The sequence below is a fragment of the Podarcis gaigeae genome (assembly GCF_964106915.1).
Source record: "Podarcis gaigeae genome assembly, chromosome: 6".
Taxonomy (NCBI): domain Eukaryota; kingdom Metazoa; phylum Chordata; class Lepidosauria; order Squamata; family Lacertidae; genus Podarcis; species Podarcis gaigeae.
Window position 1 is genome coordinate 72307510 of NC_139682.1, and position 22278 is coordinate 72329787.

At 39.1% G+C, this 22278-nt stretch overlaps 1 protein-coding gene across 6 annotated transcripts in view; it reads right to left on the reverse strand.

Moving 5' to 3' along the window:
• Positions 1 to 20233, reverse strand: part of HFM1 (helicase for meiosis 1) — a 49484-nt gene extending 29251 nt beyond the window's left edge. Inside the window, exons 1-16 of one of the 6 annotated variants that reach the window (XM_083743217.1) lie at positions 19966 to 20233; positions 18697 to 18791; positions 17136 to 17248; positions 15508 to 15550; positions 13110 to 13369; positions 11451 to 11495; positions 10753 to 10823; positions 7653 to 7785; positions 4934 to 5085; positions 4234 to 4311; positions 3987 to 4148; positions 3082 to 3282; positions 2895 to 2983; positions 1318 to 1361; positions 1129 to 1230; positions 93 to 238 (exon numbers count right to left, since the gene is read on the reverse strand). In XM_083743217.1, the coding sequence (XP_083599343.1) occupies positions 93 to 238; positions 1129 to 1230; positions 1318 to 1361; positions 2895 to 2983; positions 3082 to 3282; positions 3987 to 4148; positions 4234 to 4311; positions 4934 to 5085; positions 7653 to 7785; positions 10753 to 10823; positions 11451 to 11495; positions 13110 to 13369; positions 15508 to 15550; positions 17136 to 17248; positions 18697 to 18758 (1701 nt within the window). In that variant the 5' untranslated portion in view covers positions 18759 to 18791; positions 19966 to 20233. Of the gene's footprint in view, positions 1 to 92; positions 239 to 1128; positions 1231 to 1317; positions 1362 to 2894; positions 2984 to 3081; positions 3283 to 3986; positions 4149 to 4233; positions 4312 to 4933; positions 5086 to 7652; positions 7786 to 10752; positions 10824 to 11450; positions 11496 to 13109; positions 13370 to 15507; positions 15551 to 17135; positions 17249 to 18696; positions 18792 to 19018; positions 19293 to 19323; positions 19698 to 19965 lie in introns of those variants that run through there. The other 5 variants (XM_083743215.1, XM_083743216.1, XM_083743214.1 and 2 more) reach the window with 5 other exon arrangements.
• Between the last annotated feature and the right edge of the window lie 2045 nt (positions 20234 to 22278).

A 22278-nucleotide genomic window follows, 5' to 3' on the forward strand; every position in this document is an offset into this window, starting at 1 on the left:
CTTAACATTTTTGTAGCATTGCCTCTGTAAGTGCATGGCTACTTTTGCTACGATTATAATAAAAATGGCTTTAAATAATAGATTCAACTTACTTGAGGTCTTCCTGCTCGCCCAATCATTTGCAAAATGTCCGTTTCACTGTATTCCTGAAACATTCCTCCAACATAATGCATTGTTGATTTTATAACTACCAGGTGAGCTGGTAAATTTACACCCATAGCAAGTGTACTTGTAGTAACTGCAAACATTTAAATGTTTTTCAAAGAATTTGGATGTTTCATAAAGCAACAGACATGAAGTACAATGCTGTAGTGTTCTGGCTATTCCCAGTATATGATCCATTCATATCTCTCTCTCTCATTACACATGAACATCCAAAAACTGGTTGTTGTCACATGCTTCCTTTGAGTCCCCACCCATATCGTTCTGAAAGTTCTGTGATGTCTGTGGTGCAAACACACTAGAAATACTGTGTATGTTTCTGGTCACTGAATCTCAAAAAAGATATTGTAGAACTCAAAAAGTTACAGAAAAGGGGCAACTAAAATTATCAGAGGGTTGAAATAGCTTCATTAAGAGGAAAGGTTACAGAAGTTAAAGGTTCTTGGTTTAGAAAAGGGGCAAGTAAAGAGCGCATCAGAGAGGCGTATAAAATTATGCATGGTGTAGTAAAAGTAGTACAGATTTTTCTCCATCATCATCATCATCATCATCATCATCATCATAATTTATTTCTACCCCGCCCATCTGGCTGGGTTTCCCTAGCTACTCTGGGCGGCTTCCAACAAAAGATTTAAAATACATTAAAACATCAGTCATTTAAAACTTCCCTAAATATTACAATTCAGGGTCACCCAAGCACAGAGTAGTGGCAGCTTAGGATGGGCAAAATGAAGGAGTTTTTGAAATTTGTTTCTGCAAGATGTGGAGATGGCCACCAACACACATTTAAAAATGCAGATTCACCAGACTCCATGGAACTGTTCACTTTTATCAACTATTTCTCAAACTAGTATTATCTCTGTAAACATTATTGTTGAAATGGTCGCAAATTGGTTTTTTGCAACCCCATCCCTCTTACTGCAATATGGTATCTACACTGTTTGTTCTCATATGCTTTGTACTCACAAAGAACTGGCAAGGCTCCCATATTGAAAGTTGCTTCAATGATTTTTCTATCAGATGCCTCTATTCCAGCATGATGATAAGCTACTCCATAGGTCAAGAGATCTATAAATGAAAATCAGACCCAGAACATTACCAGAACATCTTGGGACAAATACATCAACTTTTCTGCAATTAGTATACACTGCATACCCCTCAGTCTGGCTTCTTTTACTGAATTTGCAGACTTTTGTAATCTGAAACAGAGAGAGAGTATGTGTATCACAATTAAAAATAAATAAAACACCATGCAAAAACCATCAATAGCAATTGCACATATTTCTTGCTTGAGTAATGATCTATACCATTATTTAAACCCTTTGAACTGAATTTTGTGAAATATCAAAACATAAAAATTATCCCTAGAAAAGTTCAAGTATCAAATGGGGGGCAGGGAAACACTGGATTGTGGACTCAGAATTTTCTATGGCCCAAGTAACAATATCCAGAATGGCTCTGTTTATAAAACTGTCTTATACTACTGGACTTCATCATACATGAAGAACAAACAATCCCATTCAGATATTCAGGACAGTGAAGGAGCATGATTTTTCCTCTTGTTTTTACTGCCTCATATCTCTTCTCATGCAGCAACATCTTCTTCTTTTGCCTGCCCGTCCTTATTGCAAGCGCCAGCGAATACATGTTTTTGCTTTGCAGAAGGGATATACATCTAGGAAAACCTTTGTTGGAAATTAGGCTTCAAGTCAAAATAGATTACAGCAGTCTAATACCTGATGTGTTGTCAGTACACCTGCTTCGATAAAGATGCATCATAATTCTTCATGCGAGAATCTTCAACTTCCTACTAAGTTTCAGCCAGCATTGGGGCTGCTCTATATCAAAGGCTAATCTGAGAGTTATAACATTTCCCCTGCCAAATATATTTCAGCTTAGTTTTCAGCTATCTTTACTACCACTGTTCTCTCAAGGAGCTCCAGTTGGCAGGGCAGGGTGGCTTAATTTATCCTGATGACAACCCTATAAGCAGTGGAGTCTAAAAGATGATGGCATACCCAGGGCTTCACATTATGGCTGGGAAGGAAGTTGAACACACAGATCCCTACAGCTGGTTGGTTGGTTGGTTGGTTGGTTGGTTGTAAGTTGCTTTGGGCAAGATAAAGCAACTAACCAATTTAATAATAAATGTCAGATCTTGTATCATTTCAATGCACAAAAGTTAGGTGAAATGGGGTAAAGGAGCAAAAATGGTGGTTTCACAGAACACAGTTTTCTGATCAGAATAACAGCCTTCCGTTTATTGATGTGGACTTTTACAGGGCATCTATAGGACAATTTTGTGGCGACTGGGCAAAAACTGCACTTGGTATCTACATCCCTGTCATGGGTATGTCAATAGATACATATGGATACTGCCCTATGCAGATCATAGATGAACAATATACTCCAGATTTTCAAGGGAAAACTGCCTAGAGCAAATGTCAATGATAAGCGCATGCATTACTGTACACATATGTACTCATATTCTCCACTTGAAACACATGATAAATGAAAAGTATCCTTAGCAAAGTCACTTTTAGTGACAAATGGCATATTGGGGTAGGTTTCATTATCTTGTCACCATAAGAGCCTATAAGCTACAAGCCCTGGGGCTACTGATTTTATAAACATATCATTATAAATTGGATAGATTTTCACAACTTTGCTACATATGTGATTGAATACGAAGAGATAGATATTAAAAGCAAGCTTGTCTTATAAAAAGGTACCTTTGTTTCTGTTCAAGACTCATAATAAATTTAGCATCTTTTGCTAGGACAGAAGCCGCCTGCTGTACTCCTTTCCTTGTGGCACAGAACTGTAAATAACAAAACCCATGAAAACCCATTGTTTGTACTAATAATGTAGAATATACACGAGAACATTACAATCACAAGGGAAAGGCACAATATATACCACAAGGGTTGGCTTTTGTTCAGAATACGTTTGAATAACACTAGCTACTTTGTAGTTAAGTGTTAAGTCAAATTTGAATTCCGTTTGGTTGCTACTGGAGGGGAATCCAAGCACGATTTTGCGAAGCTTCACTGGTCGGTGTCTTTCATCTATTTTCAGACATACAGCAGGCCCCTTGCCATCTGAAAGCCATTCTGCAATCTTTAAAGAGAAAAGAGAGCATGTTAGGCTTGAAGCTGGAAAATAATGCCTTGGGCTGAAATCCTGAACGTACTTGCTCAAGCAGAGCTGTTTAAGTCATGGAAGTTCTACTGACACAAATACTGTGTTGGTTATTCAATGTGCTCTTCTCTGTTATGAATATAATTGCCGTAGAATTTTACTGTACTTTAGACCACATAATACTGACAAAGGGTTCCTGTGGATAGGGCAGACATTTCCCTCTGTGAGAGAGGGCTTGTTACCGTATACGTTATGATCAAAGGAGGGATGTTATTTACTCAGCATTGTCTAGTACTGCATTTGGGGAGGGGGGTATATTTCATGAACATATCCCAGACTGATGGGAATTGTAGTCCAAAATAAGCAAAGTGTCACAGCTTCCCCATCCCTACTTTAACTGGAAATGCCAGGGATTGAAACTAAGACCAGCAGAATGCAAGATATGTACTCTAGCATTGAGGTGTGAGCAATCAATAGATACTGGGGGGGAAAGCTCAACAACTTTCAGAGTGTCCTGGTTTTTACTTTTTGAAATATGGCAATCCTAGCTTATTCATGTTTGTTGTGGGTCGGTGGACAAATGACGGTGCTTATCTCATTTTGTACTGTGTGTGTAGCTGAATAGGGGGAAAACACCTCAGCATTTTGAATTCTAGAAATAAAATGCTATTAACTTTGCTTACATCATCTGCATTTGGGATTGTGGCAGAAACTGCCACAAACCTCATGAGAAGTATTGCATCAGGATTCTCGAAGCCACGTGAAAGAGAAGACTGAATAGTTTTCATCCGACTGACAACAACTTCAAGAGTAGCACCACGGCTCTCATCTTTCACAATATGTACCTATTGAGTTAAACACAATTGTATATGAAGTACAATGCCCTGCTTCCAATCACTTGCATTTTTAAAAAACTTGTTATTACTTTACCTCATCAATGAGGATCAATCTCACTAGTTGAACTAAAGAGTTATCTCGCCACTTTCTAGTCATGCTATCCCATTTTTCCTAGTAGAAAAACAAACAAAATAATAATTATTATTATTCATATTAATGGTGCATTCCTCCACTATCATTCCTCCGTTAACTTTTAATGAGATTTTCTGAGAGTAATATTTGGTGATGTATATTGCTATTCTTATGAAAAGAATGCTATTATCAATCTATTCAATGCTGAAGTAAAAGACTACTCTGGTAGGTCCTTGTTCCAAGCTAAGGACATTTTTATGTTAGAAATGGTGTAGATCAAACCCCCAAGCAGTAAATCTTTCACCGTAATCCAATGAAGTATGCAATTTAATTCTCCTTCCTAAGTTTTAAAAATGAATTATTGTATAAATGATACTATCAGAGCACATGAAATTTGGCATAGGAATAAAGGTTTCTCATACAATGCCACACAAAACAAACATAATACACTTTGATAAACTATAAATTAATCAAACTGCTTGATAAAGCTAAAATATTTTTTTCAAGTGATTCTGAAGTTTTCCAGTCATTTCCTAGCATCAGAAACTGATGGAAAATGTTTACACGCAAACAGCATGCGTGCGAAATAATTTTTTATGTCTAGTTAAGTATCTTCATTTAAAAAAAAATCAAATGCAATTAATTGGACTGTGGAACCTACTGGTGTAGTCAAAATAATGTGAGCATGTTGTATTTCAAACAAGTCATCCATTGCCGTATCTCCTGTTAGTTCCTTACAGATGAGTCCAATGGGTCCAAATTTTTCTTTCCAGTCATCAAAACGCTGACTGCAGAGAGCTTTTATTGGAGCCACTAAAAACAATACAGAGCAGTTGAAGAATAGAAGACATGAATAAACAGGTCGCCAAACACATTGCCTACACTGATAAGATTTTTGAATGAAACTAACTCTCCCCATCTTTCCCCCTCTTTTCTGACAAGTCAAGATCTTTATTCATTCCTGTGCCTATTTGAGCTGGTCCTAGAACTAGATGAATCCCCCCTCCATAGTTTTTGAAAATTGCAATTTTACTTATGTAAGCAACAGCATATGGGTGAGTCATATTAATTTTATTATAAATCCAACACTTCTAAATAGCTTTCAACCTTAACTGTGTCCAGTATAGGTGGATAAAGCTACAGGGGGCAACAAGAGCATTTATAATGTTATAGCTTCTGGGTGCCAGAGTTTGTGGGTGTAAGTCTCCCATAATTCAAAATTTGACTAAACTATGCCAAACATGGAAAGCTCTCTGGGTTAAGCTTATGCTACCGAGGCAGGCCAGCTTGGCTAGTTGAATGTGGGCCATTGGAGGAACAAAGGCTGGTGATGGCCTGTCATTGACCCATCAAGGAAGCCATTAAGAAGGCACTGGGGTACTAGAAAATGAGGGGTGCCCTCCAAGAGACAAGAAGGGTTTAGGATTTCAGGTTTGGATGACATAGGCTGGAGGGAAATAGTTTAACTGGGTTAGCAGTGACAAGGAGGAAGGAGTGGGACAGAATGTGATGTGGGCTGAAAGTGGCCGACTGTAACAAAAAGAGGGAGCATGGAGGATCTCTCTGTCTTTAGATCCCAGTCTGCGGTGCCTATGGCAGAGGTAAGGGATCCTCTGTATCTGTTTAATGCTGGGATTTTCCACCATCTGACTCAGGTTGTATATACAGTGGTACCTCAGGTTAAGTACTTAATTCATTCCAGAGGTCTGTTCTTTACCTGAAACTGTTCTTAACCTGAAGCACCACTTTTGCTAATGGGGCCTCCTGCTGCCACCTCATTGCCCAAAGGGAAACAAAGACCCTGGGTAAACACCTGGAACTTTTCTAAAATCTCTCACCGCTCGTGGAGATTGGGGTGGGGTATAACAATATTATGGTCTGAAGCTCAACATAAAAAAAAACAACGAAGATCATGGCCACTGGGCCCATCACCTCCTGGCAAATAGAAGGGGAATAAATGGAGGCAGTTGGAGATTTTACTTTCTTGGGCTCCATGATCACTGCAGATGGTGACAGCAGTCACGAAATTAAAAGATGACTGCTCCTTGGGGGAAAGGCGATGGCAAACCTAGCCAGCATCTTAAAAAGCAGAGACATCACTTTGCCAACAAAGGTCTGTATAGTTAAAGCCATGGTTTTCCCAGTAGTGATGTATGGAAGTGAGAGCTGGACCATAAAGAAGGCTGATAGCCGAAGAATTGATGCTTTTGAATTATGGTGCTGGAGGAGACTCTTGAGAGTCCCATGGACTGCAAGAAGATCAAACATATCCATTCTTAAGGAAATCAGGCCTGAATGCTCACTGGAAGGACAGATCATGAAGCTGAGGCTCCAATGCTTTGGCCACCTCATGAGAAGAGAAGACTCCCTGGAAAAGACCCTGATGTTGGGAAAGATGGAGGGCACAAGGAGAAGGGGACGACAGAGGATGAGATGGTTGGACAGTGTTCTCGAAGCTACAAACATGAGTCTGACCAAACTGCGGGAGGCAGTGGAAGACAGGAGTGCCTGGCGTGCTCTGGTCCATGGGGTCACGAAGAGTCGGACACGACTTAACGACTAAACAACAACAACATAACAATATTATTACAAACTGTTAGAATCAGTATGTTTCATTCCTTTGGATAGAGAGAAGGGTGGGATTTAAATGTAATAAATAAATAAATAAATATAAATAAATAAATGAAATGGGCTTGTCTTTACCTTCTGAAGGCAGAACTACATGTTATACTGGGAAACCTGTGTTTCTTAAACAGATGCAGGGCTTAAGGGTACTGGGGTAGTGTTTTGAACCTGGGCATCCAACAAAGCCTGGTACTTTACCTCCTGCATTACTGACCTCACTCTGCTGCAAACCTGGCTGAATACAATACAAGGCTGCCACCTAGACTGTGGAAATTGTCAGCTATAAGGCAGCTCTTATCTCAGAGTTTGGCACAGCAACTTGTCACTATGAGTAGTAGCAGCAGATTCCTACTGCATTGCCTTGCTTTTGCCCTGCTTTGTCCTCTGTCTTCCCTAGGACAGAAATGCTGGCCCAGTCCTAATTACACCTCTGCCATCATAGATTCCTGCCTTCTCAGAAACTTGGGCTGTGACCTGCCTCCAAATATGCCTGCAACGCCTTTGCCTGTTAGGACCATATCCTTGTCTTGACATCAGATGAACATTTAGGAATTCCAGTTTGGAAGGATGGCTAAAATAACTTCAACAACTGTTGTGTAAATTAAAAAAATAAACCATGTTTAGCAATGTGACAAACTTTGTTTGGACATGTGTCCATATTCATCAACAAAACGATCATGTGTAAATATCAAAATAATGTTATCATTTTTTCTTTATAATTAATAATTATTAACTTAAGCATATGACATACTTACCATATACAACTTTAATATTTAACCAAGGCATTTGCACTTTGATTAATAACCTGATAATTGCAAGCTCAAATATCACAGTTTTTCCAGAACCGGTGGGCGCACAGATCACAAAATTTCTATCTGTGTAAAGGAGCTAGAAAAGAACAACTAATAGTAAGTGGAGCACAAAATCAGGTGCATATATTTTGACAAGTAGGTTTGGAATAATTTGCACACAATCAACTATTTATTAATGTATTAATGCACACACATTCAAATCATGAATGGTATAGTCATTAGGGCATGTCATTTTATGGGGTAAAAATTAATTTTTGAAAATTTATTCAATGAGGGGTGTTTAAAATAGGTTTGGGGGGTATAAGGAATTCTAATCTGCCATTATTTTTGCTATTGGACAAAATTTAGTGTGGTATGTCAACGTCAAAGCATATAAACTGCTTTCAGAAAACGAAACAAATTTCAAATTTACCTTCTGAAAATATCAAGTAATGCTAGATAAATAAATAGTATTGCAAGTACTTGGCAATCAATTTTAATTATTTCTATACAAGCTTACACATATTTTACTTGCCTAGCAAAACTATATTATATTAATTTAACCAAGTTGTCTTTTGAATTCCCAGGTCATTTTACAAGTTTGGAATTTGAAAGTTGAAGAATTCAACATGCTGTAACAGCTAAGTTCAATCTTTTTAAAGACTACCTTTTTATGCATCAAATACTTTTTACTTTACACAAGGACAAAAAAGATAAAGTAGAAGCAATAGTTTTTCCTTGCGATCTGCCGCTGAGCAATTATGAAGAATATATGGCACAGCTAGGGCCATTATGTAGCAAAGCCTGCTGTAGAGTTGCTAACACAAAACCCATTTTCAAGTCTCAGGAGGGAGCCATGCACATAGAAGATGATAGGCCTTGACAGTGGTCTATCATTAAAAATACACAGTAAGATTTGTCCTTCAGCATCAATTTCAGAACAAATCATCCCTTAATGATCTGTTTTTTCCATAAATTATATGTAGCTTAAGCAGCCACTTGTGCAAAGTTCTAATGTTATAAAGAATAAACCTATTATCTATTTACTACTTTGTTACCAGAATAAGGCCAAAAGCTTTAAAAAGGTTTGCTCTACTGTATGTTAGGGATGGAAAACCTGTGGCCCTCCAGAAAACTACAATTCCCATCAGCCCCAGGAGCCACGGGTGATGTGGGTTGTAGTCCAACAACATATGGAAGGCAATGGATTCCCCATATCTGCTTTATAGTAAGCCCATTCTAGTTAATGCTTTAGTTATCGCCTAAATTAAGAACACCACAGAGATTTTGAAACTCCAGTTCTAAATATTTTAGTTAAGTAACGTGGTCACAGCATGCTCAACAAATGCCATCATATCTTGCAGTGCAACCATACACTTATTTATTCAGAAATTAACTCCCACTGTGTTCGGTGAAGCTTTCTCCCAATTTAAGTGTGCACAGGATTGCAATTGTGCAATCTAACCCTATGCATCTAACCCTGCCAACCCTGCCAGTTCGAAAGCATGTCAAAGTGCAAGTACCGCTCCAGTGGGAAGATAAATGGCGTTTCCGTGTATTGCTCTGGTTTGCTAGAAGCGGCTTAGTCATGCTGGCCACATGATCCAGAAGCTGTACGCCAGCTCCCTCTGCCAATAAAGCAAGATGAGCGCCGCAACCCCAGAGTCGGTCATGACTGGACCTAATTGTCGGGGGTCCCTTTACCTTTAGGACGCGGGTGGCGCTGTGGGTAAAAGCCTCAGCGCCTAGGGCTTGCCGATCGAAAGGTCGGCGGTTCGAATGCCCGCGGCGGGGTGAGCTCCCGCTGCTCGGTCCCAGCGCCTGCCAACCTAGCAGTTCGAAAGCACCTCCGGGTGCAAGTAGATAAATAGGGACCGCTTTCTAGTGGGAAGGTAAACGGCGTTTCCGTGTGCAGCTCTGGCTCGCCAGAGCAGCGATGTCACGCTGGCCACGTGACCCAGAAGTGTCTTTGGACAGCGCTGGCCCCTGGCCTCTTGAGTGAGATGGGCGCACAACCCCAGAATCTGGCAAGACTGGCCCGTACGGGCAGGGGTACCTTTACCTTTACCCTTTACCTTTGCCTAACCCTATGCATATCTATCCAGACTACGTCCCACTGGGTTCAATGTGGATTACTCCCATATAAAACTGCACAGGATTTCAGCCATAAGGGTTTATGTTATATTTGTTATTATATCAAGCCAAAGAATCCGGCAACTGAGCAAATATTCTCTTTTTTCCCTAGGATCCAAGGCAAGCAGCAAGAACAAGACGTTCGTTGAGCCCTTAGGAAGTGGTGAGCAGTGGAGGCTGGTCCATTAGGGCCCCACAAATCTCAGTCTGCCTTTAGTAGGTCCCTACCTGCCTATTTTCCAACTTAAAATTGGTCTGGGGGTAGCACTGCCTGTGGCAGCTTCTGCCTCGGTCTCAGGGTTGCCCTCCTCAGCAGGGAGGAGAATGAGTCCAAACTAGAATTACTTGGCTCCACTTGTCATTAGCTCTGCCTATTATTGGCCCTCCTGTCTTCTGCCATATGTGTGTCCCAGCGGGCATCAGTCACCACTGGTTGTGGGGAACCTCTGGACTGCTGAGCTACTTAGGCGTACCAGACCTCAGAGGTCAGTCTGCCAAGTCTTTTTCATAAGCCACACCAGGTGCAGGAAAGTTCAAGGTATGGCTGCTGCAAAGGACAAATGGGGAAGGCACACTCTAGATGAACACCAAACTCTTTCTTTGCCTGCAAACAAAGGAAGATTTCTCCACTGTAGTTGAAGCCATGGCTATAATGTTCTTTTGCAGTCACAAACTGAAGTTGGAGTCATATGGCGTGTCAGGTGATTTTATAGGCGGATAACTTTCCCCAAGCTACTTTTGGATTCAGTCCTCTGGTTGGAACCAGAGCCCTGCCCTGCCCTAGTAGACTGCCAAACTTGATGGCAAGCACCATGAATCCTGGCGGGTCACAGGAACTACTTTTATGAAACCAGTAGGCATTTCCTTATGCATGGCCGTAAGTGTAAAAATAATTATGAAACCTGCATAGTTAAAACTAATCCATACTTACATCATCCAGAGCCTTGGATTGAATGTAATTAAAATAAGGGAAATCTTTGAAAATATTTCTAAACTGGGCAGCTTAAAATCATATTAAGGAGTCAAACAATTTAGTTAGGAATGGATACAACTTTCACAATGAAGTACTTTATACAGATTTAAATAAATTTTCCCACTTTTAAACATATGTTTGGAAAATGATTAAATGGAGGAATAGCAGTTCTTCAACTACATAGAAAATTTCTAACAAGGTTGGAGCTGGGGAGAAATGTAAATATATATATATCAAAGAAAAAAAAGATATGGGGTGGAATGAAATAAAAATTAAAACATATGCAAAATATTGATTTACTAATCAACCCTAAGCATTATTCATTGTTGGGAAAACCCAAATAATGATTGTACTATGATGGTTGTGCTACTGGAGCCTGCTATGGTAGCATTATGCAGCTGGTCCACTAAACTGCATACTCATACTCTAGTTGATTAAGAAAATTTGAATATGTTAATTTTTCATTCAATGGACCGTGGCCATTACTACAATCATAAGTTTCCTCAATTATATATTTTTTTTACCTTTACCTTTACGGAGTCCCCCAGCCACATGATTACTTTCTAGATTCTTAAAGCATATTTAAAAACATTATAGTTTACCTAATATACAGACAAGAAGTCACTTTTACATAATTGTAGTGCATAAAAGGATACGGATTTCAGTCACAGGTCTCAAAATCAAGTCTTCTTCTGTTGTTCCTAGTGAATGAAACTTTATTTTTATCATCATCCATTAACAATATTAATAAAAAACACAAATAAAAATGCTAAGGATAGAATGTAATTTCATCAGTCTGGTTTCCTCCAGATATTTTTGACTACAATTCCCCCCCACCCCCAAAAGCAAGCCCAGCATCAGCCCCAGCCAGGTTGGCAAAGGTTGCATAACACTGATCCTGCACGTAGATACACCAGTTGAGTTGTCTGAAGCCAGAGTAGAAGGCTGCAATCTTCCAAAGCTTTATCTAGGAAAGCAAATAGCCAGTATCTTTTTGAGGACTGCAGACAAAAATTCTCGACTGCCTTTCTTTACAACAGTGTTTCTGTACATCTTTCAATACAGCAAATGTATCCACAAAACAATGACTTAGAGCAGTGGTTCCCAATTGATGGTCCGCACATACCCATCAACTGTCCCGAGACTTCCCATTTTGGGGGGGCCATGCTCTCATGCAAGAGCATGGCACCCAAAAATGCTTGAGATCACAGCCGGACATTGTCTTGTGTGAGATTGCGGTGCTCAAAAACACATGTTGCGGTGCCCAAAAACACATGGGGAGTGCCCATTTGTGTGCCTAGTCCTGGGACTCTGATCACTTGCCATGCTAAGTTCTGTGCCCATCTGTCTCTTCAAAAGGAAGGTGCAGGGGCATGTTGCTTGCTGGATCCATGTCCTAGCTTGCAAGAGCCATGTATGTGTACCTCCTTTACATCTGCTAAATCTTGTAACCTGTGCCTTGTCTTTAAAGACTTTGGCACAAACTGCACTGAGAGTTCAAGTCCCTTGTCTAGCAATGAGGGCTGGGGCAATAAGGTTTGGTACATCAGAGATGGGGACTCTATGGCCCTCTAGACATTTTTGGATTCCAGATCCCATCAGCCCTAGCCAACATGGTCAATCATAGAAGCTTACAGTTGGAAGGAACCTCAAGAGTCATCTAGTCCAACCCCCTGCAATGCAGGAATCTCAGCTGAAGTATCCATGACAGATGGCCATGGTCAATGATCAGAGATGATGGGAACTGTAGTCCAACTTCATCTGGAGGACACCATGTTGACTACCACTGCTCTTTGGAAGTGCAGACTTATATCTTGCCCTCATTTACCTTCAAATTACCTATAGGCCCTTCTTTCCAGTGTGGGAAGAAAGAAGAAGGATGGCTTGTGACATGCTGAAGAAATTTTTCACTGGAGTATATGCAGACGAAATTTGATGCGGAGGAGCAGAAGAGGAAGATGTGAAAGAACAATGCATAGCTTTCTTTTCATCAGTTCCCATGGCTGACCTCAAAAATAGCAGAGTACTAAGCTCTTTGAGACATGCATTTAATCCACCACATTATAATTACTTCTGTCTTATCTGGCTTAGGTGTTCCTTTCTGTGATTCACATCTTTTTTTTCTAATTTGCTTCTGACCTTCTATATGAATATGACTATGTTCCTTACTTTATATTACTCAAGCAGATTGTTGTGTATTTCTTGACTCCATCTACAGTTTTGTTCATGCAATAACTATGAATAATGTTTATTCATGAAGCCAGTGTCGTAAATACCTTTGTAGCGAAAAATTACAGAGAAAATGTGTAATTTACCTTCCATCCTAAAAGTCTTTGAAACAGAAGGAAATGACTGTGCTTTTTCAATTCCATTTCCATAAGCAGAAAAAATATCATTTACACTAAGCAGATTAAAATCTGAATCTTGAGCTAACTGCGTATTATTTTTCCATAGGTCTCCTTTCCTCGTTTCTTTGTTGTTGGTAATATTACAATACATGTCCATTCCTCCCTTGGCATTGGTACTCTCAGTGTTGCCTGGATTTACATATGTATAATTGGTTGGTTTAAATAAGCTGTAATAAATTCAAAGGGATATTTTCATATAATATACACATTTACAACCTTACTTACATAGCAATTACATACTACAGCTTACATTGCTTTGTTTCCAATACCTGCTGAAAACCAAACCTGTTATTAGTTACTTGAAACAGGCTTGCACAATTTTTGACCCACCAAGCTTCCCCCACACCCATTCTGGCAGTCTCTGGCAGGCAACCGAAACAAGGGGTTAATTCAGCCTTGGGCTGGTCATTATACAGGGCTGGCGGGCCATGTTTCCTTTAGTGGCTATCAAGCTGTGCAGCATAGACCAAGATCTCCAAGATAAATTCACTGTTGATTTGGAAGTGAAATAGCTGAGTACAGATAAAAGAAACAATGACACTGAAAGAGGAAAGACTTGCGGTGGCTTTGGACTTTACACTTCTATCATAACATCCAAAGTGGGACATTTTGCATCTCTGACACAGTGAGATGTATCAGCCATACAGGAAAGGTATGTGTCTTTCCATTTTATACGTTGCTCTGAAAATGTTGTACATCTGTTTTTCCTGCTTGAGCATAACATCAAAACCACTTACATTTGACGCCAAAAACATGCAGTGGCTTTGCCTGCATATTTCAATGTATGTCACAGAGTATACTGTGAGTGGGATACTGTATGCCAGGATACCTAGCAAAGCACCTTCACTCATACTGACCTAGACGACCCATATGTTCACTGGATGAGGCCCCTGAGGACCATGACATCATGGAAACAGGCCTTGCCCACAGTGGCACCTTCCTTCTGGAACCCAGTCCCCATTCAGGAAGCATCAAATGTGGTATGTTTTTAAAACCCATTTCTTTATTCAGGCTTTCTCTGGTTGTTGAAAACATTTTTTTCCAGATTGTGCTGATTGGTACTGTGATTTAGCTTTTTACTATGTCTCTGAGAAATAGGGAACACCAAGCCCAGGTGACAAAGACCTTCAGCCTTCACAACTATCCCCAGGTCCCATCCACCCAAGGCCCTATTTTGAACCCTGTGTCTTTGCCTTGCTGGAATGTGTACTTGAGCTCTGATGATGCTCTTGCTCGTCTGGATGGAGGGTCAAGAGAAGCGTGCACGTGTGTGCAGATACTAGCCAACTGTACAAAAGTAAGATGTGCATTTGTACCTCTGCCTACCTTTGCCTCTGGCCACACCCACTGCTGGCATGTGGCCCTTAGAAGATCGCCTAGAAAGGAAAGCAACCCTCAGGCTAAATAAAAAAGCTCCCCGGATGTAACTCTTAGATTTTTGCTGTGATTTTATGACTTTACTTCTTCTTGCAAACTGCATAGAGTTGTTTTATGTTAAGCGGCATTTTAGTTGTATGTATAAATAAATATAAAAATAAACATCTGGACAGGAATAATTCAAGAATGGAAAAGTAGCCAGAGTGCAACAATCTTTCCCTTTCAAAGAGCTGCTTACTTGTAGTTCATTGCTTGTTAGTTCTTACTTTCAATATTTGTGGTAATTGTCATTAATTAAAGAAAACCCACTGGATTCTACACATCCAAAAAGAGGAGCACCATCTCTTAAATGGGCTGAGAATCAGCATTCATTGTCACCTAGATAGTTTCAAGTAGAGTCAAAATATATTAGAGTTAACTGAACTTTCAGGACGCATTTCTGAAAAGTACAGTTCTAGTCTGCTGCAACAAACTGGCAAAGAGTGAAGTCCAGCCCTATTAAAGCAATGATTATCCTGTGATTGATTCTTAAAGGAGTTGGATTACATGCATGCCCTGTGACAGCTTAAAGTATAAAAATAAACTAGTATATCTGTGAGCTGCCAAGGACCATGTCTTTGTATGGAATTTTAAGAGTGTGTTTGGTAGTACATCAGCTGCCTCTTAACTAAAGTAATAAACTAAATCCTGTGTTTAAATCCTTGTAAAAAAGGGTTGTGCCTAGAGCAAATCTAATTACTGTATTAAAACACCGCCGAAAGGAACTATCCCAGTTTTCTCACATTCAAAAGAATATTAACACAATTGCCTGGAGCCCTATTAAGCACTTTCATTTCAAAGATCAAAAACTGAGTCTTTGACAAATGTATCTAAAATAATATGGTTCTGATATTTGATGAATTATTATAATTGGCTTTAAAAAGCCTACCTTTTCCTGAATGTTGAGCAGGCACTTTCATCACCATCTTCTTCTGGAAAATTAATTAATAGTTTATTTTTTTAAAGGTTTTCTAGAAGACAGTTAACAAGCTCTGTTTTCATATTTATCAAGGTCATAGAGGAACAATGGGACCAATTCCAGACTATTGGCCTGAAAATAACTTACCTGCCTCCACTAACTGAACTCCTATAGGTTTTGCCTGTTAAAATTCATAGCAAAGTAATCATGTAGACTGGATTTTATCGCTTAGTAATGCTCTTAAAAGAGGGCAAGTCATTTGCTCTGTGCAAGCTACTTGCAAAAGGAAAAGAAATGTAGAATATAATGTCTACCAAGAAGTTGATTCAACAAAACATGCATAAAAGAAAATAAATTTCATGCCATTATTCTCAATGTTTTCTTGCGCTTTCTCAGCTTGACAATCCTTAAAATTCCTCATTTATTATGGTCATGCACAGGCCCCGATATCTGGCCTATACAGTACTTATATTGGTGTTTTTTAAAATAAAAAATCCTGATCTGTTCCAGAGTCCCCCTGTATTTTCTCTCTGCTTCACTGTGTCATCAGCTCCAAAACTACTCTGTATAAAATTGAATTGTGTTCCCTCATTCACTATAATGGAGAAGCTTTTCCTCCTTTTGGCCAAAGTGTATGGCATGTAGAGATACAGAATCACCTTCAAAGTGGATTAAACTTGCCAAATTGCATCCAAATATGTCCAGGAGATTTTTGTGAGGGGAAGTAAAAGTGATTCACTTTAATCCATAATCCCTTTGGGTGGAGGCTATCTGCTCCTTACCTTAAAGTAATTTAAGAGGTGACTGAGCGAAATGCATTCTTGCTTCTATATTGTTTTAAAAATGGTACCTTCACGTTGAACTAAGCGCTCTGTGGTAAGCCTTGTTTTCTCCAATAAGCCATGAGCCTATTGCCTACAATACTGCTTGTAGGGTTGCAAAGAGCTCTGAACTTTTTCGTTGTAGGAAAAAAAGATTTTTTTAAAAAAAACTTAAATTTAAATTTCTTTTCTTCTTTTTAATCCTCCATTGCTGCACCTAACCAAAAGCAACCCCATAGTACTTCAGTGTTCTGTAGATAACATTTTGGATAGCTTCCTTCCTGGAACAAATAACAACCTGAGAGGGAGGTATTTTCATCCTATGTTGAAAAGCAATGTGGGTTTGGTAAGCCATTATGATGCACCCAGCACTATGGCTGTTATTTTTTTTAAAGAAAAGACGTGTGAAATACAGTCATGCATTTTCACATATAGTCTATAGCCCATGATTCAACATACTTCAGTAAAAGTAGGCATTGCCCCCTCAAATTAAAGTGAGTAATTGAATATTACCGTATTGTTCTGTGTATAAGACAATGGTTTTTTTGCTTTAAAAGGAAGGTCAAAAATTGAGAGTGATCTTATACATGGATGGTGAATGCACAGAGGTCCAGGCTCTGGCTCTTGAAATATGGCATCCTAATTTTGGAAACCCTAACTATTTTAAAATATTGAGTTTGGGTTCAAAAAAATAGGGGTCGTCTTATACATGGAAAAATACAGCAGTTTTTAAATTCCATACTTCCTCTTATTAAAACTAATCACACAACATTCTACCTTTTTGGCTGTTCCCTCCCAATTCCATTTGTAGCTGCTGAGTAGGTGGAATTTCAAACGCAGACGGAACAGGTGCAAGATACCAGTCTGTTGGCTCTTCATTTTCTAGATATCTGTTTCCAACATATTAACATGAAGCGAAAAAACATTAAGTGTTTCCAACCAAATTAATGACAAACTGCAGGAGAACATATTGACTGTTGTGTCACTTCTAAATTATCCCTTTTAACATTACACTTGGGGGGGGGGGGGGACGTGTTATATTTTAAATGTAAGACTTCTGTTAACCCACCTCAGTTTAATGAGAATTTGCTATGCTTTGGGACACAACCAAAGCAGATAGCCAATGTTTCCTCTCCTCCGACAGAAGTCGGTAAAACAGGGGGAGAGAGAGACAATTATTTTTAGATTCTCGTTCCCCACTGAACCCCAAAATCTGCTCTGGATAGGGCTGCCATTTCAAAGGCAGAATTGACATCCAGTGGGAATTTTGGGGTGTCCTGCTTTTTACTTTTTGAAATATGGCAACCCTAGCTCTGGAGGCTAGAGCGGATTTGGGTGGGGTTGTAGGGAACAGAAGAAATAAGTAAAACTGCATCTCTTTCCCCCATTTTGCTCCTGGATGCCTACAGTCAGCAAAGGGAAAACATCTGATATCACCGTAGGGCTCCTAATAAGCTGAGATGTCCTGCTGCTATGTTATCTTGCAGAACTAACTTACGTTATCATAATCATTTGCTACAGAAACTTTTTTGGGGAAAAAACATAACAACAAACAAAACAAAACAAAACAAATGCAAGATAATTAAATAAATTGTTATTGTAAAATATTCTAGGGGCCTACCTGCCACTATGTACATTCTTTGGAATATAGAGATAGGTAGCCCCTTGAATATTTAACAATATGAATTTATTTAGTTATCTTTCATTTGTTTTGTTTTGTTTTGTTTTGTTATTCTTTGAAATATAGAGGACTGAGAGAATTAGGAAAGGAGAAGCTTATTTATTATTGTTCATTGAAAATAAAAACCTTTAGTAAAGGTGAAAGATTGATACAATCTGAAGAGAGACCAGAGTTAATAGAAAAAATATGAACTGCAGCAATATAAGAACTGGACAAAAATCAAGGAGTGTAGGAAACCACTTTGATCAAATTTATAAATTTGGAAATAACTGGAATTATTTTTTATATTAATTGGAATTTGTATAATTTTAAAATGTGGTTTTTTTGGGGGGGGTTGTTTTTTATTTTGATTATATATTTTGTGGTTTTATATTTTGATTTTGTTCTGTGAACCGCCCTAAGACCTCTGGGTATAGGGTGGTATATGAGTAGTAGTAGTAATAATAATAATAATAATAATAATAATAATAATAATAATAATGGCAAATATTGGGTAAATATTTGAAAATTTCAAAAATATTATCATAATTTTTTTTTAAAAAAAACCCCTTTATATCATTTTACAGAAAACATATTAGAGCCAGAAAACATTCCCTCGACTTCTACCACTGCCAAATCACAGGGACAACTTATGGGAGACAGCTGCAACAAACTTACTTTTGTTTTGTACCTGGTCCTTCAAAAAACAAATTATCCAAAGAAAAAGCAGGGTCTGTCATTGTATTAAGACGAGAGGTGAATTCTCAGAAAAGCTGCAAAAGACAATGACAACTATAATTATTTCAATATACTGACAAAGGAATACCAGCTTTTTCATGATCAAGGTGTCTCCCCTGCCACGTAAGTATACCAGCTTTTTCAACCCAATAAGGATATTATTATTTTTATAACATTGCATTTTTTTATTATTATATTATATTCTTTAGAACTCCCACTGGAGGAAGCCTTAAATTCAAAGATCCCCCGTGTCATTTTTCACCTCAGAGCAAAATCAGAACAGAGTGGCAGGCAGCCATTTTGAAATTCCATATATTTTGCCAACTGACTTGGTAGACACCTTTGCACAAGTGTGTGTGTGTGTGTGTGTGTGTGTGTGTGTGTACACATGCATACATTATACACACACACACATATCTCTTGCTTGGCAAAACAGCCCTTGGCTGAAGAAGACAATGTTTGTCCTTGTGGGACATGCAACTCCCATCCATCCAAAGTGGATTTACGAGCTCTAAAGGAAGGACTGCTTAAAGCAGCACCCCATGAATTAAAAGGGCTGTTTTGTACCATGGCCTATGTCTGTAGGCTGTGTCCGGCTCCGTATATTTGGCCAAGCGGAGCCCCTAGGCTACAACCTTCCTTTCTCACCCATAAAATCAAATGTTCCCTCAGGTTGTTTCCTTAAGTCTCTCCTAGCAGCCTGAAATAGTGAAAGCTGAGGAGAACAGGCCAGCCACTCCAAATCACTGTTTGTCCTCCAACAACATGGACGCCACCGGCTGTCTTATTACTAGAGGGAAGAGGGAAGAAAGATTGCCGCTTTTCAAGGAGCTTTTATCAGGAATCAAAGGCAAAGAAAAGAGGGAATGCCCTCATAAAAACAGAGAGGGACATTAAGTTCCTTAGCCCAGACTGTTCTTTCCCTTATTAGATAAACAAAGGGAAAGAAGGCAAAATATGTAGGGCTGCCGTATCTCCAAACGTGGAATAAAAAAAATCGCTCTTAAGCTTTTTTCCTCTTTAATAAAATCTACAAGAATTTTTGAGTTTTGGAGCTTTGGGGGGTGCATTTTTTTATTTAACCTCAATTCCCACCTGAAAAATAATGCAGGGTGCGATTTCTGGAGGTGAATTTACACTATTTCGAGCCCTTTGTCAATTAACCGTTTAGCAGGAGAGCTAGGAGTATTTTACTAGCTGGAAAAATACCATTTGTCTGGTGCGGCAGGATTCGAAGAGCAAACGTGGGTCAGATGAAAAGGCACTTCTAACGCACCCAGGATAGTGGAATACAGAATTATACACTTGGTGATTGAAACAGACTTGGCCCCAAATGCAACACCTGTGCTCCTTCACGCTCCCTCCCTTATAGTTACTTTTAACTGTTTGTCCCCGTTTCAGTCTTTTTAAGCATGTATGATATCAAAGCCTCTCAGCAGCAGCAACAACAATAACTTTGTCCCAACCCCCCCTGAAAAATATGGCAACCTGCATCCCATGCAGAGTTTAAGTCATAAATGTACCGGTACTCTATTCTTCTTGATATATATGGGTGTTCCATCGAGCTAGAAGCAAAGTACCTTCAAATCAGTCTGCAGTTATATTTTACATAGCAGCAGGCCATTTTGAATCTGTTGTTACATTATATCTACCTAGTTTTGCATGGCATGTTGGATTCTTCATGAAGATGCATAGCTGTCAACCCAACTGTGCGTGTGTGCACTCAGATTTATTAAGCCAAATATCTACAGTTACCACTCCCACCTGGTGAGCTATTTTTTAGCTTTGCCCAAAGTTGCTGAGCTTTTTTTTTAGCAAAATAGCAAAAAAGCCATTTTTGATATGTTGTTTTTTTTTTGGGGGGGGGGGGGAGTCAGCAAAAAGCATTTTACTGATTTCTGCCCGGACCCAAGTATTCCATTTTGACTGCAGTATTCCATATCCATGTGTAGGAAATTCCGGACTTATGGCAACCCTATAAAGTGTTCCTGATGACAAGGAGTTGTTCAGGATGCTGGAGTACAAAAAAACCTGAACTATTTTGAAATCTGTTACATTTTTATATTTTATGAACTCTACAGCTAATAAAACTTTATAAACTTACTCTTTTATAAATCAAAACACAAAAACAAAATAAAGTTATTATGTATATAAATTCTCTGGACACAATTCTGCCAGAGTTAAGCACCTTTAAGCCATTGATCTCAAGGTGAGAGTTAAGCATGAGTTTAAAAAGTCTCGGCTGAAATCCATGGGATGTAAAAGTGCTTAACTTTGACTGGATCGTGTCCACTGTAGTTTCAGACAGCAGTTGCCTTTTTTCTTTTTCTTCCTTCAGAAAGGGTGCTCTCCAATTCTTTTGGCCTCAGGCAAGTTTCCATCTTCGTCTGCAACATCTGCTTTTAGCTGACCAGACTTTAAAGATTAAAACGACCATACAAACTGTTCAGGGTTTTTTTAGAGCTCTTTTTTTCTCTCCCTCAGAGTCTCTTCCCAAGATGTCATCTCCCTCAACACACGGAAATCACATAAAATATATAGCAAAGCAGCCTCTCAACAGCTCTGAGACAGTTTAATTTTTGATTTCCCCCAAGCCTAACATCTGATCAGCCATATGTTTTGAGTCTTTTTGACTCACAGAGATCACATAACAAGCCATAAACCTGTATGTTCAGGAGCAATGTTACCAGAAAAATCACGAACACCAGACAGTCATGGGTCAATGGTCCATGCAACAATAGGAGGAGACATGTCCCATTCGAGTACAAATTTGTTAAAAGCCTGAGAAGTTCTGAAGAAGTTTCCCACTGAGTAAAGAAACACAGGCTCTTTTCAACACCAAAAAACACTGATTGAGTTATAATGACAACAAAAGAAATGAGAAATGAGAAACAGGACCTTTAACAGGATCATTTCCTTCTCGTGCAGATAATTACTAGGTAGCAGTTATTGTTATGGTGTCATATGAACAAATGATGACATTGTCTATTTTCAGAACAAGAGCTGATAACCAGCATCTTGGAAAAAACATGCACTCGCTCCCACCCTTGAAATTCTCTGCCTCTATTCCCCTCATCTGTGGGAGACCCTTGTCTTGGGTTGCCATATTTCAAAAAGTAAAAACCAGGACACCCCAAAAGTTGTTCAGCTTTTTTTAGGAAGACCCCAAAATGTTGTTGACCTTTTTTAAAATAAAAATGCCAAAAAGCATGATTTTTTGATTGATTGTCTAAGATCCAGGACAAAGCGCCACCTTTCAGAAGTCCCCCCCCCCCCCAAGATGTCAATTATGCCTTTGAAATCCACACAATGTCTGGGAAAATCAGCCCTAAACTAAGCGTTACACATAACTGTTTCGAAATAGTTGGGTGTTTTTCCTCCCTGCATGTTTATAATGGGTGATTGTTGGTACGCTGAGATTTTTCTTAGGGAATGTATGGCAGCCCTACTTAAAAGTTTAAAGAGTTATTTCGTGTAGCCAGTATGTCCATCCAAATTGCAATATGACCTCGGGTATAAGCA